General features: G+C 27.1%; 1 protein-coding gene across 1 annotated transcript; it reads left to right on the forward strand.

Annotated features, from left to right (window-relative positions):
* Positions 1-4,661: 4,661 nt before the first annotated feature.
* On the forward strand, positions 4,662-6,116 carry LOC111279456 (NAC domain-containing protein 40-like). Its single transcript, XM_022866430.2, has 2 exons — positions 4,662-4,908; positions 5,600-6,116. The coding sequence occupies exons 1-2, from the start codon at positions 4,761-4,763 to the stop codon at positions 5,887-5,889; spliced, it is 438 nt and encodes a 145-aa protein (XP_022722165.2). The 5' UTR covers positions 4,662-4,760; the 3' UTR covers positions 5,890-6,116.
* The last annotated feature ends 11,442 nt before the right edge of the window (positions 6,117-17,558 follow it).

Below are 17,558 nucleotides of genomic sequence, written 5' to 3' on the forward strand. Positions count from 1 at the left end.
AATCTTTTTCAAGATAAACTTGCATAGTAGCTATCATCAAATCAAAATGAGATAAGAAGATGAGGGAAAAACAATTTTTAAGATAAAGGATAGTCTTTATGAATATATGGTAATGTCTTTGGATTTGTCTAATGCTTTTGGTACTTTCATGAGGTTTATGAATCATATCCTTAAACCTGGCATTGGTAGATTTGTAGTAGTGTATTTTTATGACATTTTGGTGCATAACAAAGATAAGGACCAACACTTGAGTCATTTAAATCAACTGTTTTTCATATTAAGGTAAAAAAAAACTTTATGCTAACTTTAAAAAGTGTAGTTTTTTTCACTTCTAGCGTTGTTTTTTTAAGATTTATAGTCTTAAAGGAAGGAATAAAGATAGATCCTAGTAAGGTTGAAACAATTTTAAATTGGCCAACATCGGCATCTTTTCATGACATCTAAAACTTTCATGGCATTGTATCTTTCTATAGGTGCTTTAATAGGAGTTTTAGCTCCATTGTGGCTCATATCACTAAATGTTTGAAAAATGAAGCTTTTGAATGGACCAAAGAAACCTTACACAGCTTTGAGCTCATTAAGAAAAGGATCATCGAAGCTTCTATCCTATCATTGCTAGATTTTGATCAAGTGTTTGGGAATAGATGCCCTTTTAAGCCAATGAGGAAAACCTATTGCATTTTTCAATGAAAAGTTCAATGAAGCCGAGAGAAAGTATTTAACTTATGATATAGAGTTCTACACCATATATAGAGTTTTATTCCATTTGAGTCAATATCTCTTTGCTAAGTCATTTGTCCTATATTCAGACTATGAGGCCCTGAAGTTCATCAATAGCCAAAATAAGCTCAATTGAAGGCATGCAACTTGGGTGGAGTTCTTTCAAGCCTACAACTTCACTATCAAGTACAAGTTAGGAACTTAAAATTTAGTGACAGATGCTTTAAGTCGAAAGCACTCCTTATTGGAGACTATGGTTATTGAAGTGATTGGATTTGAGGTAATAAAAAATCTCTATGAAGTAGACCCTTACTTTGGCAAAATTTAAGAAAAGTGCAAGTAAAGACCATACAACTAGCTTTTGTTGCATACAAGATATCTCTTTAAAGCTAATAGCCTTTACATTTCTTCATGTTCTTTAAGGTAGGGTTTAATCTCTGTGGCTCATGATGATGCACTAGATGGACATTTTAGAAGGGTCAAGATGCCTTCTATTTTACAAGATCAATTTTATTGGTAAAAAATGGAAAGGGATGTGGTGAAACACTTTGAATGTATAGAGTGTGCCATATTGCCAAGAGTCATGGTCAAAACATTAGATTGTATACCTCATTGCCCATGCCTAATGATCTTTAGGAGGATGTTAGTTTGGACTTTATAGTAGGACTATCGAAAACTCAAAGGAACAAGCACTTTTTCATGGTGGTTATGGATCCGTTTTTAAATATAGCACATTTCATTCCTTGCAAAAAACTATAAATGCTCTTCATGCTTCTTAGTTTTATTTTAGTGAAATTTTAAAGCTAGATGGAGTTTCTTGGTCCATGGTGTCTAATCAGGATTCTAAATTTTTGAGTCACTTTTGGCATATCTTGTGCAAAAAACTTGGCAACAATCTTAAGTATAGTTTATCCCATCATCTTCAAATAGATTGTCAAATAGAAGTGGCCAACCATAACTTAGGTAACCTTTTAAAAAGTTATATGGTGAAGCACATCAAGTAATGGGCTCTTGTTTTGCCTCAAGTAAACTTTACTTACAATCGTTCACTAAGAAAAATCATTGGTTGTAGTCTTTTTAAGGTGGTGTACAGTAAGAATCTAATCAGTTTTTTGGATTTGGTTTCTTTCCCTACTAATCAACAATTTAGTAGAGATGCAGAGAAAAGAGCTAAGGGTATCAAGCAGTTGTATTAGCAAGTGAGAGCTAGAATCTTGTAACAAAATGAAAAGTACAAGAAAACAACCAACAAGCACCAATAGTATATGGAGTTTAAGGAAATTGACCTAGTATGGATTCACTTGTGAAAGGATAGATTCCACAATGGAAATTTGGCAAGCTTTAACCCAAGAAAGATGGGCCATTTAAGGTACTACAGCACAGTGGAGAAAATGCCTATAAGATAGAGCTGTTTGAGACATATGGAGTATCTTTCACCTTTAATTTTGTTGATTTGTCACCCTACCAATGAGAAAAGATTGATATTAGAGTGTCTTCACATTTCACAATCCAAAGCTAAAAAATGGCCTATCATTGGTCTTAATCCATTAAATAAATAAAGAGATCATATGGTTTAGATTAGGAGGTTGTCTTTACACTAGCTAGAAATGAAAAGCATGAAGATGGTTAGGAATATGGCTAGATTCATGGACTAACCTAGACACCAGATAATAAGCACATTTTCAATATGAAAAGGTTGTATTTGCATGAGAAAATGGGTGGCTAACTGTGTTCATACTGTAACTTATAATGTTCACATACAAATCCCATAATTTTAAGTACCATTTCAACAAGACAAGATTGAAAGCAATCCCATCAATAATCTAACGAAAATTTCTTAATTTTAAGATCCCAATTTCAACATTTAAGTCGCTTGATGTTGATTACTTAATTCTAGACACAATCTCAACATTCAAGGGGTGTGATCAAAGTCCTTAAAATCAAACATTTGCATTAATAATGCGTTTCCTATACTTGGAGGGTTATTCCAAGCTTTTCTGTTTATTTTCAATTTTTAGTTAGAATATAGCAAATTAAAGTTTTGTTTATCTTCAAACAATCTTTTAGATTGTTCTAAAGTTTTATATCTCTTAGGTGAATTTTTTAAAGTGGTGAATTTCTTTAGCTTTGTATCCAAGCATAGTATCCCAAGGGTGGTGACTTTTGTATCCCTAAAGATTGTTCTTGATGGTGAACTTTGTTCATTTGCAATTTAATAAAAAAAACCCCTATTTTATAGCCCATTTCCATTAGTTATCATTCTTTGTGTTTTATTAGTTTACCCATTTTCGTGAGATCCTTTTAGAGTGTTTTTATAGTTTTCTGTTATCAAATAGCTATAAACACCTTCACCATCTATTGCCAATGTCAATAAAGTATTTTTAAACTTAGCAAAATATATCTTTTTTCCAAACCAATCCAATTGTAGGCTTTGACACTAACATTTTCCATTAGAAAAAAAAATGAACTTCCTTGCATAGTACAAGAGAAACCTTTAACTGACAATATACAGTAAAAGCAACACTCTATACAAAAATGTTTGAACAAAAATATCTAAAAAGTTTTAAAAATTATAAAAAAGAAACTAAAATATTTTAAAAATTTTATAAAGTTATGAAATTTTAAAAAATTCAAAAAAATCTTAAGATTTTAATAAAAACAAAAAATCTAAAAATTACAAAAAATAAAAATTTTAATAAAAATAAATTTTCTTAAAATTAAATGAAAAAGATTCAGAAAACTTAAAAATTTCTAAATAAAAAATGTAAATTTAGAAAAATCTAAAAATTTGAAAAATTTTGCAAAAAATTAAAAAATTTAATTTCTTTTAATCTTACAATTTTAATTTTTTATATATTTTTTGAATTTTTCAAAAAAATATTTGAATTCTTCTGGATTTTTTTATTAAATTTTAAGTTTTTTTATTTTTTTTTCATATTTTTTTTGAATTTTTTGTAAATTTTAGATTGTTTTAGAATCTTGAAAAATTTTTTTCATAAATTTTAAAAAATTTTCCGAATTTTTTAAAATTTTTCAAAAAGTGTTAGACTTTTTTTAATTTTGAAAATTTTTTAAAAAAATTTTAGATTTTAGATTTTTTGGTTTTGTTAAGTTTTGTAAAATTTTTTGAATTTTAAGAAAATTTAATTTTATTAAAATTTTCATTTTTCAAATTTTTTCAAAGTTGTTTTAAATCTCTTTAGATTTTTATTGAAATTTTGAATTTTTTTATTTTTTAAAATTTTCAAAATTTTTAAAAAATTTTTAAAATATTTCATATTTTTTATTTTTTAAAAAATGTTTTAGATTTTTCTTTAAATTTTAAATATTTTTTAGAAAATTTTTTTAATGCTGATGTTACAATTAACAAAATGATGTTAATTGGACTTTTTAACATGTATCAACATTTTATTGCATGTTCATGCCATATTAGTATGTTGATTAATAGTATTAATCTGAGATATTAAAATGGATGACGGAATGAAAATTGAAATAGCAAATTGATAATTTATTTTTTAAGTATAAACTAATAAAAAATAAAAAATATATATGGTATTTTTATATTTAACCGTTATAAATTTTAGATATTTGTAATAATTCAATAAACGAATGTAAACAGGTTAATGAAATTTTGTTGACTAAGTTCCATGACAAAATGTGAATATATATTGCAGCATCCTATTCCTAGCATCATCGTCACTAATTTTGCTTTTAACTTACCGCACATAGTATTTGCAAACACAGTAATCTTGGTTTCCAAGCGCCTGATGACTTGAGTCAACCTAATCAATTTCAATAACAAGAGACAGATGCTAATATGCAGTCTTCTGTCAACTAATTGAGTTTGTTTTGTCTTCTTTGCATTTTCCTGTCTACTTCCTTCTTTATATTAAGAAGCATCATCAAATTACACCATTGATTTCAGAGATAATATAAGAGAATATATACTCTATTTCTCTGGTGTTTTGAGCGGTTCCTAGACAGAAAATTGATTAAAATTTAAGCAGGTTTCTTTCTTTTCTTTGAAGAAGATCGAGAAGATGGTTCCTATAGGCTTCAGATTCAGTCCCACCGATGAGGAGCTTATCGAAATCCTGAACCAGAAAGTATCCGGGAATACTACCATGGCGCCTTTGGATTTCATTGTTGAAACAAATATTTATGAATTCGAGCCGCAAGATCTTCCATGTCTGACAGTTTTCCTTCTTCTTCCTCTTCTTGATCTTCTTTTTCGTAGATTAATTTCTGGTCTATATATGTTTCCTTAGTTTGCATGTCTTAGATCACATTTTGGCACATGAAAGTGTAATATTAATACGTAAAGATATAAATTTAGGTGTCTTTAGCCTCCCAGGATCATGTCTGAGAGTGCAAGCCAACAGAAGCCCGTATTTCATGGAACTCCTAGGATCATGTGCAAGGGAACAGAAGCCCGTGTTTGATGGAACATGCTTCAATGAGATCAGATCAACAATCATGTAGTTCCCATCCCATCTTTCACCCATTATCCTAATCCCTACTTACTGACGTTCTGACTCCCTTGCAATGGCTCTCAAAATCCAACAATTCAACTTTCATTTCTAAGTTGCTTTTCTACCAATTAGTACTATAAGAAAGCTGATCACAAGATGAAAATTTTTCTGATGATTAACAGCACATTTGAGAGTCGATTAGAGTGCTGCTTCCACCGCGCACAAGAAGTGGCTTTTATGACTAAGCCCTAGATGGAACCCAAATTGATCTCACATTCAAGCATATATTTAGCTAAGCATATTCGAATCTCTCTTTCTCTAAATTATACAAAAAAAGAAAAGGAAAATTATATCTCAGTTCTTAAACTCATATATAACGAAATTTATATAGTATATGCTTTGTGCAGGGATTCAAAGTGTGGCCTTTAACAAGAACGAAAAGTATTACTATTGTAAGAGGGAAAGCGATTCAAGAGAAGTGAGGAGTCGAGGATGGTGGAAGGCAACAAGCCATGTGAAGACAATTTCTGATAATGGACGAGTGGTGGGTTACAAAAGACCCCTAACATTTCACAAGTTTAGGGATGACCAAACAAAACGCAAAGATGCGATCAAGACTGAGTGGATTATGCATGAATATGTGCTTCAATCCATTCCAACGGTTTGTGTCCTGTATTTCATCTCTGCCTTGCTTTAGCTAAACATTTTACACAAAACGCATATTTTCATTAGGATACCTTTGCCTGGTTCATGATATTGTGCTGAATTTAACATTGAGAGCTGTTAGTTCACAATACTAGAGACAGCATTTTTATTAAGGATCTTGAGTTCGAACTCTAATTGTAACCAAAAAACAAAATAAAAAAGAAATTATGCTGAATTTGCAAGCTATAGATTTCTTGAGATATCATCTCTTCTTCTTTTTTTCTGGCGCCATCGTACATTTATTTACACAATGATATATATATATATATATATGTATATATAAAATCTCTCTCACATAAATTACTACATTTAGTCTTTCATCCCCTGTAAAATACTTTATCACATCTATATTTTTTTACAAAAGAGGCTATAGTTTGATGACTGGTGAAGAGATTATAGATATTGAATTTGAATTTCAAATCTGTGAATGTCATTTATTAAATATGCATTAATTACATAATTTAATTGAGTTTAATTTTGGATTCTATCACATTTATGTTAATTACTCTGAGCTCTTGTACTCGTAAATAGGTTAATTTCTATCAAACCATTTAAAAATCCTGTCAGATTTTTCAAAATATAAGATGATATTCTGCCTTGCTTTATGATTTTATTTTTTGAGAAAATATGTCAATAAAAAACTAATTTTTACTTACAAAATTACTGTCGAATATTTGATTATTAGATTGATGTCGTTCCTTTAACAAAATTCCAGATCATTTATTAGAATTTTAGAATTATAGTATCACTATCTTAATTTTATTTGTGAAGTTAAAAATTTTTCTGTCAGTTTATTTGATAATTTATATATATAAATATATATCTTGATTTTTTTTTTGTTTTTGTTTTGTTTTGTTTTGTTTTTTTTTTTTTTTTTTGAGACTTTGTTATTGAAGATGAATCTTATACTTTCTATTTTGTTCTTGTTTATATAGGAGTGGAGACTCTGTAAGATTATGTACAAAGGAAAAGAAAGGCTTGAAGAAGACAAGGAAAACGTCAGAAATGACAATCCAATGAGTTCAAAAGCTGGAGTTAGCAGTAGTTCCATAAATCCAATGCAGCTGGATTACTTTGCTTTTGAGGAGCAGCAGCCATTGCTGCCGCCATTAGCTGTAAACAATGATTATGAAAATTATTTTTGGTCATTCTCTTCATTTGATGATCAGCTGCAGCTGCAGGAATTGGCGCAGCCATCCTCTTCATTTGACCCAAGTTCTTCGATGCCAATACTCACACCAAGCTATTATGATCACTTTGCCCAGGATGACAACCAGCAACCATTTCCAGACTTGTGGCCCTAGGAGAACTGGCATTTTGACTCCTGTGCTCCACCAAGCATGCTGTTTAACCACAAATAAAATGGTTTAATGTTTCCTTCCCCTCAGGTATTGTAGTAAGGCTCCATTTGCGAGCCCGATTAACACGGCAGGACCGTCATATATGGTTGCGGGGACCTTGACCTCCAAAATATTTTAAAATCCTTTAGTATGTGTATGCATTTATGTTAAACAAATTTAAATGGTCCATCAAACTAATACTATTAATATTAATTTTACTATAGTTAATAATTTAATTTTATGCTTTGCATTTTAAGAGAGTTTAGACTACATTACTATTTGTCTTTTTATTGTACCTATTAATCACTATTTAAAAATTTTCAAAATTAAAAGTTTTATTATAAATTTTAAATCACAATCATGTGATTTTAATTTTTTAATTTTCTCAATAATAGAAAGTCCAACCAAATATAAATGTGTTTTTTTTGTACCTATAAAAATATTGATTTGTGTATTTTTTTAATTTTAGATATAAAATATCAAAAAAATCAAGAAAGATTTTATATTTATTAAAAGATTGTGTAATTAGTAATTTTATCATTAAATTAAAAATTATTTTATTCTTAAACGTTTGGTATAATAATAATTTTCTTTTATAATTTATAAACTCAATTTTTTATTAATATATTATATATATTATTTATATTAGTAAATATAACAAAAAATATCTTAAAAAATATATTAAAATATAATATTAATTGACCATCTCATATTCAAATGTTAAGATCCATTTTATTAATGCATTGGAAAGTGCATTTTATGATTGTACAAAAAAAATCCATTTAACTCTCAAATGGAACCAAAACTAATATAATTTAAAGAGTCTAATATTGTGCATTTAACTAATTTGGGATCCCATACAATGCATGGTTAAAATTATTTGTTTTTCTCATTCTCCAATTGCATGCATATAACTATCCTACAAATATTTGTAATAACACAAATAGAAAAAAGCTATTAAAATGCAAATTAAAAAGATTACATGTAATTTTTAAACAGATTATTGCATTGCAATAGTTATAATTTTAGCAATTAACATATTGTGTACAAATTTTTGAAAGATATTTCCCATTGGAATTCAAACTTTTTTTTTTTAATAGTTGTATTCTAACTTTAAAAAAAAAAATTAAGGCATAATATGTGATCAAGGGGTAGTTCTTGGCCATGTTTGTCACCACAAGAAATTTCATTTTAAGCAATAAAATTTTTTAAAGTAATTTGTATAAATGTTGCAAAAAGTATATAGATTTTTTGCAACATAAATAGTATTATGTTGCAGTAGACAGGAACAAGTTACTTTTTTCAGCAAAAAAAATACAAAATCAATGTTGTTTTTAATAACGTTACTATTTGCAGCACCTTGAAATAATTTGCACATGTTTTTCGCAACATAAGAGTCCTATGCTAGTGTTGTAAATTATTTTCTGCAATAAAAGTGTGCAAAAAATCATTGAAAATACTTTTTAATATAATTATTAATTATTAATTACATCATAGCATAAATTTTTTTTTCCTAAATATTACATTTCTTGTAGTTTGACCTAATTAAGTACATTGTATATTCATCTTTGGATTGTTGTTCTACTACATATAAACAATGCCTAGATTCCGTAATACTTAAGCATATCACGTGTTAGTAATTTGACTACTTGGATTCTAACTGAAAACAAGTATTGTACTCAATCTGAATGGTTATGAGTCTTAAGTGGGCGTGATATTCTTGGTGATTTTCTATTAATATGATTTTAGACTTTTAGACGTCTATGATATTTTGGGAGATGTAATCTCTAGAGAAAAATGTGATTCCGGTTAAAAAGCGTGTGGAATCTAGCCCCACACTATTATTATATTACTGTCCCTACAGGCCCACAAGCGTGTGGAATCCTTTCATGGAGAAATAAAGCTCTGTTTTATATATCAAGGTGCAAGAAAGCTGTCAAGTGGGTAAGAAGTCAAATAAAGGCATATTTGGAATTTGATTGAGTTAAAATTTTGTCAATATATTTAATATTCATTGTTTTGCATTTTTAACTTAGAGATTGGGTTTGGTGGTTTTTAGAAATAGATTTAAAGTGTATTTATTGAGATTTATTTTGTGAGATTTATTTTATTTTTTAATTATTATTTAACTCTAATTTTAGTTAGAGAAGAGTTTTATATATTTATAAGTTGATACTAGATTTATTTTAGTGGTCTGTGATTTTTTAAAAAAGAAAATTTTTTTCACATAAATCTTGATGTATTTTAGTTTTCTTACTATTATTATTGGGTTGTGAGTTTGTTGTTTGATTATTGTGATTTATTGTGATATATTATTTTTATATTATTGTGTGTTTGTCGTTGGGCCCTTCCAACTGAAAGCTACGGTTATTTTTGAGATGTTGAAAATGTAGCAACTCAAGATAGTGTTATGATTGCACTAAAATTTTAGCATTCTATTACACTTGTTTAGTGAAATTTTTCTTGAATATTTTCTCATTTCTTGAAAAAATTGGCAAAAATACTCCTAAAGCATAAATATTCAATGTCTAGGTGAAAATATGAAAAATGAGGAAATTGAAAGCTTTAAGACTCATTTTGAAGAAATTTTGGTGTAAAAAGTTATGAAAGGCCAAAACTAGCATGCTTGTGCTATAATGCCACTTATGATAATTTTTTTGTTATCCTTTCCTTCTATAATTTCCTTAACTTACTTGAGCTTAATTGAACTTTATTTTAAGCTTTAATTCTCATATTTTTCATTTCAAAATGTCCTTTTTAGTTCATAATGCTTTGTCACTTTTGTAGGTTTTTTACATGTGTTAGATAGGTGATATGGGCATTAGTGTTGTTTGAAGCTATCTTTGGAATTGATAATTTTCTAGATTTTTTCATAATTTTTCATGCATAAATTGACAACTAAATGATTTGTATTTGGTTGAAATTTGAAGAAGAAATTGGTTACAAGTTCATGCATAAAATGGAAGCAGGATTTAATTTAAGTCGTGTGATGCATTTAGTATGATGATCAAAGCTTGTGAAGCCATTTTGAGAATTCAAAGAGGGATCAAATGCAGCTGCTTGATTGAAAATTTGAAAGCTACTCATTGGACATAATTTTGATTTTTTGAAGCTCACAAGATCAAAGGAAGAAAGCTTAAGGTAAAGTGTAGAGAAGCATACAAAAAAACTAAGGAAGCAAGTTAGATGAGTTTGAAGGATCTAGAAGATGTGGCAGCTAAGCTGGCATTTTCTTGCATTTAGTTGCCCATTGAGAGAATTTTTAGACTTTTAGAATTTTCTTTTCTTGCATTTACTTTCTTTTCTTTCCAAACAATTTTCTCCTTATTTATTTAGAGGACTATTTAGGAGAAAATTGTATTTATTTTCTAGCAAAATTTACTTTTCTTGCCTTTATTTTAGATACACTTTAAGAATCTTCCAATAAAAGTTCAAGATCTTTAAGTTTTCAAGTCTAATTTGTTGCATTTTCACTTGAATTTCAAATATGTTGGTAATTTTTGGTTTTGACCTATGTGTGGTTTTTCCATTGGATCTTGATCAATTCTTATGAGTTTGAATCCAATTTTTTTTCTATGGATTCTTGATTCATTATTCTACAAATTTGGAAAAGATCATCATCAAATTCATTCTACAATTGCTTTAGAAAATTCCTCAAAATTTTACAAAATCAATGTTGTTTTTAATAACGTTACTATTTGCAGCACCTTGAAATAATTTGCACAACATGTTTTTCGCAACATAAGAGTCCTATGCTAGTGTTCTAAATTATTTTCTGCAATAAAAGTGTACAAAAAATCATTGAAAATACTTTTTAATATAATTATTAATTATTAACTACATCATAGCATAAATTTTTTTTTCCTAAATATCACATTTCTTGTAGTTTGACCTAATTAGGTACATTGTATATTCATCTTTGGATTGTTATTCTACTACATATAAACAATACCTAGATTCCGTAATACTCAAGCATATCACGTGTTAGTAATTTGACTACTTGGATTCTAACTGAAAACAAGTATTGTACTCAATCTGAATGGTTATGAATCTTAAGTGGGCGTGATATTCTTGGTGATTTTCTATTAATATGAACACTACGTTTTAGACTTTTAGACGTCTATGATATTTTGGGAGATGTAATTTCTAGAGAAAAATGTGATTCCGGCTAAAAAGCGTGTGGAATGTCCAGCATTATATGTATGATATATTTTCTGCAATGAAGATGTTCTCGGCTAAAAGATATTTCTCACATCCCTATTTGAGGGTTATCATGTGTGGGGTTTAGCTGTTGATAAAGTAGATGACGTGCACAAAGTAGGGTATTATGATTGGACTTTTAATTTAATCATAAAATATAGCTATTATTAGAGTTCCTCTCATCGCACATCTAAATGAAATTTAAGGTTTTATTTGATAAAAAAAAATAAAAATAAAAATTTTGTTAATTTAATATTTAAGTTACAAAGTAAGAAAATGACTATAAATTTAATCATTAAATTAATAAAATTTTCATACTCACTTTTTAAAATATTTTTTAATCAAGGAAAGCCTAAAAATATGGATAATATTTATAAACTTAAGATTGTAATATATCGACTCAACTCGATTTAGTTATGGCATAAGAATATACATGTGTTTTATCATTTCACCACAGTCTTAATTGTAATTTATTTAAAAAATTAAAACTTATGAGGCAAATATTTTGTTTTTCCACCCTGTATCTTTAACTCTCTATGTGGTTAAGTTTAATCATCTGGTCATATCCAAACCTATTCTTTAAGCCCAAATCTTGTGTCCAAACCTTGCAACATTAGGCCAGGTTTGCAAGCCATGGCAATTAAAGTATAATCGGTCTAAGTTACATATTTTATTGCAACTTTGACGATTAAACTATAATCTTTGACCTGTTAATACATAAATAAAACTTTGATAATCCCTAACCCCTAAATTTTAAACTTTTTTTTCCATATACGAACAGTTAAAATTATGAAAATTTGGCCAATAAAGCCTTATTTTAGTAGTTAAAAAGAGATTCTAGAATTTTAAAATTTTAAATTCAAGTTTACTGTATGTGAATTTTATTTAATTTTATGTTAGATTTATTTAATTATATTCTAATTTGTTAGTTATAGAGTTGTTCATAGGTTGGGTCGAGCTCATATTTTATATTAATAATTTATATATTTGCTTAGGCTCAGTTTGATTTGAAATTTTAGGTTTTAAAATTTTACTAAGCCAGATTCAAATTAAAAAAAATAAATCTCAATCCCATCCATTAAGCTTAATTTATATAAAAAAATTAAAATATGTAATTAAATTAAGTTTAATAAGATTATATTCAATTCACATATATAAAAATTAAAAATAAAAATTATATATTTTATTAAACTTAATTTTTACTAAAAAATAAAATTAAAATTTCTATAAAAGTAAATATTAAGTTTAATAAAATATATAATTTTTATTTTTAATTTTTATATATATGTGAATAAATTTATATATAATTCACATATATATTAAAACAAAAAAATTATATATATATATATGTAAATTTGGGTCAAGCTTAGTTGGACTCGGACTTTAAATTTTTTTTGCAAAACTTGATTTGAAATTTAAATAAGTTTTAAAATTATGCTTAAACCCATTTAACAATATTTAATTTTTTGTCCAAATTCTCTCAAAATTTGAACGAACTTTCAAGTTTAAATGGATAGACCGATTCTTGAACAGGTTTAATTAGTTGATTTGTTTGTTTGATTATTTAGTAATTTTTTATATATAAATATAATATTTAATTATAATTATAACTTATAATTTCAAAAAATTAAGAAATTCGTATTTTTTATTCGAAAAAGGAAATTTGAATTAGCAGTCCACATAGAAAATAATATAAATCTAACACCGGTCAAATATTCCGTTGATAAATTTTTCTTAAACCAATATTAAAGTAACGTAAAATTTTGCTGAATTTACAACATAGTCAAAAATAACCCACAAAACGACAATTAATTATCTTTCAAGTTGGTGAATTATTTCCAAAACCGCGTAAACTCTATTAATTGAGTCAAAGCTACTTTATTTGTTTAGAACAACTTTATCATTAAACTTTGTAATATCTGAAGGCTGCTTTTTAAAAGTGGAATAACATTTTTGGTTTCTTCAAAACAATTTCCTGGAATCATCCCTTTCTGGAATCCATGGGGCCAAAATAAAATTTCAAAATAGCTGCTTCATTTAAATTGTGACAAATGAGAAAAAAAAAAAAAAAGAACAGATTTCTCAGATCAGATCATCAAAATCCAATGCTCAGAATACCAAAAATCTTTTAACTTAAAAAAAATTTGTTTGACCTTATAATATAAACAAGATATTGTGGTCCAAAATGGATCCTAGCATGATAATAAGGTACCCAAAATTCTGTATTTACACTAATTTATCCTCAATGGTCAAAATGTTTAGATTTACTAATTGATTTATCCCAATCTGTTTTAGATTTAGTAATTTTTGATTTGATTGATTATCACATTCACATGAAATGATGGCTAGGGAATAAAACCCTAGCAATAGGCAAAAGACAAGGAAAATCTCAATTGGCCAATAATTATGTGTAATGTTGGTAGAGTTCTGGATTTTGAATGTTAGATTCTTACATCCTGTTTAGCATTGAGGCTTAAAAGTGCTTTTGATTAAAAAATTTGCTTCCACCGCATCATCAATATTAAATAGAGTGAAAATTTTTAACTTTGGGGTCAAAAGTTTGATTTTATAAACCAAAAGTAAACTCTAAGGTATTTGCAATTGAAAAGTACTTTTAAAAGGCTATAAAATTATTTTTAATTCATATAACTTTAATTTTTTATTATTTTATGTATATATTTAATATTTTAATATATCAATAATATTTTTTTCTAAAATTTAAATCACATTGTTTACCTTACTTTTAAAAACATTTCTTTCAAATTGAGTTTTTCTAAACAGTAACAATAATATTAAACTAAACTTAGCTAGAATGATCAAGATTAAAATTATGATAATTTCAAGTAAAAGAAAATCTCCATTGATGTAACTTTGAGATGCAAATCTATAAAATAAAGTTAACTTATCATAGATACGTAGTATTTTTTATGCTGATGGCATAGATACGTTGTATTTTTATGCTGATGTGATATGCTGATCTCATAGATACGCACATTGCCCAACTTTTTGTTTTATATTGCCTTTATTTCTGCTTGACTTCAGTCTCAGAATTATCGTAATCAATGTGTTGGAGAAAGCTCCTTTCTCATTTCCTTAACAGTGAATTTTTTTTTTTTTTAAACTCAATAATTCCAATATTTAGTGCGAATTTAGTCACAAAATGATAAGGGATAAATTTTTAAACTCAATAAATAATTCTTTATTCACACTAATTTATCCCCAATGGTCAAAACATTTTGCCATAGGTTGTCCCCAATTGAACTGTTACACTATATATAAATTTTTATTAAAGTTTTTTTAATATTCAATAATTATTAAATTTAAGTAAGTAATTTTGATATTAATAAATACTTTTTTTTTTTTTAACTTTTCAAGGTTGTTGAAATATTATATTATTAAAAACTCTTAATATTTGTTAAGAGCTTTACATTTTTTAAGATTTTTAGTGGTATTAAACTATTACATCATATATAAATTTCTATCAAATTTTTTATTAATAAAATTATATAGATCCCGAAGTCAAGTATGAGAGATTATTTTAGTTTGAATAAAAAAAAGCAACAACATAAACTATGATTAACGGCTATCATTGAACTTAAAATTTAATTCAATTAATTTATATAATTATTTTTAAAAGATAATATTTTACAAATATAATATTTAAATTTCAATACTGACAAACTTTTTTTTTTATCTTCGATTACTAAGATTTTGTAAAAAAAAACTAATAGCAACCAAATTACAGGAAAATTTTAATTTAAGTCATAATTATAAATCTTCTCAATTTTTTTATTACTGTTTCTAAATGAATAATATTATTTAAAAGTTGATACACAGTTGATCCGGAACTCGAATAATATTTTTCACTCAACTTTTTTTTTTGTTTGGGATATAAAAGCATATTATTACGAAGAGTAACAGCTACATTACGGTTGCAATATAAATCAAGATCCTTACAGAGGCAAAAGGGAAAATTAAGGACCTCATTAGTAATTTAACAAATTAAATAAAACAAAAAAAATAATTAAACAAACAAAGACAAATCAAGCAAGCCGAAAAAATTCTTTCAAACCCGACTAATAAACACTCAACTGATCGCAAAGTCAAAAGAAAAGTCCTTTTTAAAAAAGTTTGAGAGCCATGACTTCATGAACAAAGACTTATATATAAGCAAAAGACTTATAATTAAGCAACACCACAATAATATAGAACAACTTACCCATTAAAACTTTGATAAAACTTGATTATTTTAGTCAACAATTGTAATTAATTTCAACAATAAATCCTTCAATCCGGCAAAAATTAAGTCATGACAACGTACATTTGAGTCATAGGCGTGCTTCATAACAGTACTTATTGATTTATTATTTACAAATTACATGTGACATAAGAGATAATAATTTAATATACATTTATTTTCTATAAGTAGTCCAAAGGTTTTTTTTTTTTTTTTTTTTGAGTTAAGCAATAAGGGATTTTTAAACTTAGCCTAATATGTCTTTTTTCCAAACCAATCCAACTGCAAGCTTTGACACTAAAAATTCCCAATTAAAAAAAAAAAAAAAACTTCCTAGCATGCTACAAGAGAAACCTTTAACTGACAATATATAGCAAAGCAACACCCTACAGAAAAATGATTGAACATACTCAGCAGCTGACATGTCCAAGCTATGACACCAAACCGAATAAATCAAAGACAAAACCATCAATTAATTCTGCTAAAAGGCACTATTATTGAACCGAGTCACCAAAACCACTTCCACTAATGGATATAAAACAGAGACAAACAAAGCAAACTGAAGTTGCTTCCTCAAACCTTGCCTAATAATTCAGTAAATGAATATATTTATATTTATATTCATTTAAAACTTGCTTAAACCATCCTCAAACAAAGCAAATTTTATTCATATAACTTTAATTTTTTATTATTTTATGTATATATTTGATATTTTAATGTATCAATAATATTTTTTCACAAGAATACTAAAATTTAAATCATACTTTTTATCATACTTTTAAAAACATTTCTTTCAGATTGAGTTTTTCTAAACTGTAACAATAATATTAAACTAAACTTAGCTAAAATGATCAAGATTAAAACTATGATAATTTCAAGTAAAAGAAAATCTCCATTGATGTAACTTTGAGATGCAAATCTATTGAATAAAGTTAGCTTATCGTAGATACGTTTTTATGCTGATCTCATAGATACGTTGTATTCTTATGCTGATCCCATGCTGATCTCATAGATACGTTTTATTCTTATGCCGATCTCATGCTGATCTCATAGATACGTACATTGCCTAACTTTTTGTTTTATGTTGTCTTTATTTCTGCCTACTTGATTTTAATCTCAGAATTATCGTAATCAATGTGTTGGAGAAAGTTCCTTCCTCATTTCCTTAAGAGTGAAAAAAAAAAAAAGAATTTTTTTTAAACTCAATAATTCCAATATTTAGTGTGAAGTTAGTCACAAAATGATAAGGGATAAATTTTTAAACTCAATAAATAATTCCTTACTCACACTAATTTATCCCCAATGGTCAAAATATTTAGATTAATTAAAGATACTAATTGATTCATAAGAATGTATTTTAGATTTAATAAATTTTTATATATTATTAGCATTAAATAAATTCCATTGTTACAATGATGTCAAAGGAGTAAAACCCTAACAGCCGGCAAAAGACAAGGGAAAATCTCCATCGACGTAATTTTGAGATATAAACCTATCCTTTTAAAAACTTTAGCTTTTTTAACGGTAAGAGTAATTTACCCTTTATTCAATATATTCTTTTTTGAATTACTTTAAATAAATTTATTTATGTTAGATTTAATGAAGTCATTAAATTTTATCTTTTTGTATTCTCTTAACGAATTTAAACAAGGCAATTAAGACAAACATATTTCCTTTGCTACTTAAGTCATACGTCCATCGATCAAATCTATCCTTTAATTATTGATACATTGCCCAACATTTTGCCATAGGTTGTCCCCATTTCTACTTTCTTGACTTTGGTCTCAAAATTATTGTAATTAATGTGCTATTTCTAAAGAAACTTCCCTTGTAACTCCTTTAAACGGTGGAAAAAAGAAAAAAAAACCTTTGTAAACTCAATAA

The sequence above is a fragment of the Durio zibethinus genome, chromosome 27, assembly GCF_047325235.1.
Source record: "Durio zibethinus cultivar Kanyao isolate XHJ-2024 chromosome 27, ASM4732523v1, whole genome shotgun sequence".
NCBI classification, from domain to species: domain Eukaryota; kingdom Viridiplantae; phylum Streptophyta; class Magnoliopsida; order Malvales; family Malvaceae; genus Durio; species Durio zibethinus.

Excerpts from the sequence above, each read along its gene's own strand:
- LOC111279456 (XM_022866430.2), top strand. The coding sequence starts at position 4,761 with ATGGTTCCTATAGGCTTCAGATTCAGTCCCACCGATGAGGAGCTTATC. Across the intron at positions 4,909-5,599 it reads CGAGCCGCAAGATCTTCCAT|GGATTCAAAGTGTGGCCTTT; the intron begins GTCTGACAGTTT and ends TGCTTTGTGCAG.